At 46.3% G+C, this 2015-nt stretch overlaps 1 protein-coding gene across 1 annotated transcript; it reads right to left on the minus strand.

Moving 5' to 3' along the window:
• Window positions 1-1365: 1365 nt before the first annotated feature.
• SLC18A3 (solute carrier family 18 (vesicular acetylcholine transporter), member 3) lies at window positions 1366-2010 on the minus strand (the record flags this gene model as incomplete). The annotated part of the gene is made up of 1 exon (XM_010083548.1): window positions 1366-2010. A coding segment is annotated over one exon (645 nt), but the record flags the coding sequence as incomplete, so codon positions are not given.
• Window positions 2011-2015: the final 5 nt, after the last annotated feature.

Raw genomic sequence — 2015 nt, forward strand, 5'->3', positions numbered from 1 at the left:
GCGCGTCCCGTGCAGCTCAGCGGAACCGACAAGCGGTTTCTCCGCGTCCCCTTCTCGGCGCCCAGCTCCCCAGGCAGGGGTGGAAGGCGTTTAATATTTGCTGCGGACGTTTATATATTTTTTTTCCTCCTCTTGAGAACATAAGTAATTAATTTTGTTTCCCAATGAGCTAGGAATTTAAATAAACGATTTTATTTTATCTCAAAATAAATTTTCAGAGTAAAATACGCATCTGGTTCCACTGTGGCTGGATGAGGGTTTCCACGTTTTGGAAAGGTTTGAATGAAGCACCTCATCCACCTTTTGTTTAATCACCGTCTGCTACACTGAGGTGGGCACGTTGCGGTTGGGGCAGCATTCAGCACCAAGAAGAGTGTTTTCCGGTGCTGTGTCTCTAACTGCTGATAACGTAATTTTTGGGATATTAGAAAATGGAAATTAATGATTGCGAGAATTAAAATTAAACCCGCGTGAGAATACGAGGAGCTGGTTTTAGGCGATCAATAGCATGTTTGCAGTGCGATGTTGTTTGCTCAGACCCGTTAACGCATGTTTTGATGAATGAATGAGAACATTTTGGACCAGGGTTTTCTGGCGATTTTGGTAATGGATGAGATTTGTGATAGGAGGAATTGTTATCGTAGTGGTCACACTGAACACAACCAGCTTCCCCCCTCAAGCAGCCCTCAACAACAAAACAAAGACAATCGATCCCCTTCAGTTCTGTTTATTCAGATCGTATTATTCTTGTAGTTTGGACTTCAACAAATACAGCATATTGCACTTACCGGAGAGCAGCACAAGAGAAAAAAAAGTACAATACTTCATTTTATTTCCAAGGAAGAATAAGACGTTGTGATAGTTGTTGCTCTTCTTAAATATATGAAACCAACTGAAAACCTAAGTATATGTACACAAGATTTACTAAGTCCCTGAATATGCCATTCGAAATTTTACACAGCATTTTTGCTTTTCTTATATTTTTTACAGAGATATACAGTATTCCACACACAGTTTCAGACTGAGAAAACTTTACACAATTATACCCCAGCTACGAGGCAGTTGGTTTTTTTGTTCTGTTGATTGTAGGTTTTTTTTGAAGGATCCCCGTCAGATTTATGCCAACTATTACTCAGATAATTTTCTTCAGGATTATCCCCCACCACCACCACCTTGCCAGAATGCAGAAGGAAATATAGATAAGAAATAAGTCTAGAAGAAGAAAGCCATTACATCATGACAAACGTTAAACTGTATATATTGCACATTGGTACAGAAATGTAATGCAATAATGCTTTAATCCCCAGTTTTCCCTCTCTCCCACACACCCCTCTTTGCTGCTGAGGCTGGGCCGTGTAGGGGAACCTAACTGTACTCATAGTCTGATGAGTCCTCCTCGGACACCCCTGTCAGGTCTCTGCGGTAAGAGTCCGTGCCATTCTCCTCTGTCTCACCCGCTGGATGAAGGCTTTTGCCCATGCCTTTGCGCTCCTCCATTTTGATAGTGTCATAAAGTCCCTTAGGTCCTTCTTCAAGGAGGATGTTCCTCTCTGAGTGAGAGGGTTTCATCTGGCAGACATTTTTGAGGAAGAGGAGGACAGGGGCATAAAGCACATTGGCAAGCCCCATGCCGAGGTTGAGCTGTGCAAAGCCCATGGTGTGCACAATCTGGCCAGCCACGATGGGCCCCAGGGCGTATGCTACGCAGTAGGAGATGTCTGCGATGGCATAGACGCTGCCGTAGACAGAGACGTGGCGCACGTCCACCAGGAAGGCCAGGGTGGGCAGCAGGGCTGTGTCCACCAGGGCAATGCCAAAGCAGATGCCACAGAGGGGAATGATGACCTGCTTGAAATTCCTGCAGGCTGGCACCAGGCAGGAGCTGGCGCCAATGATGGCCATGCCCAAGGCCCCGTAAAACCACTGGAGGTGGGGGTACGCTGCAGCCAGCCGGACAGTGACGTAGACGCCCAGCACGTGGGGGAAGAAGGCGGGCAGCCAGGTGAGGCCCACCT

The sequence above is a fragment of the Pterocles gutturalis genome, unplaced genomic scaffold (genome assembly GCF_000699245.1).
Source record: "Pterocles gutturalis isolate BGI_N339 unplaced genomic scaffold, ASM69924v1 Scaffold52500, whole genome shotgun sequence".
NCBI classification, from domain to species: Eukaryota; Metazoa; Chordata; class Aves; order Pterocliformes; family Pteroclidae; genus Pterocles; species Pterocles gutturalis.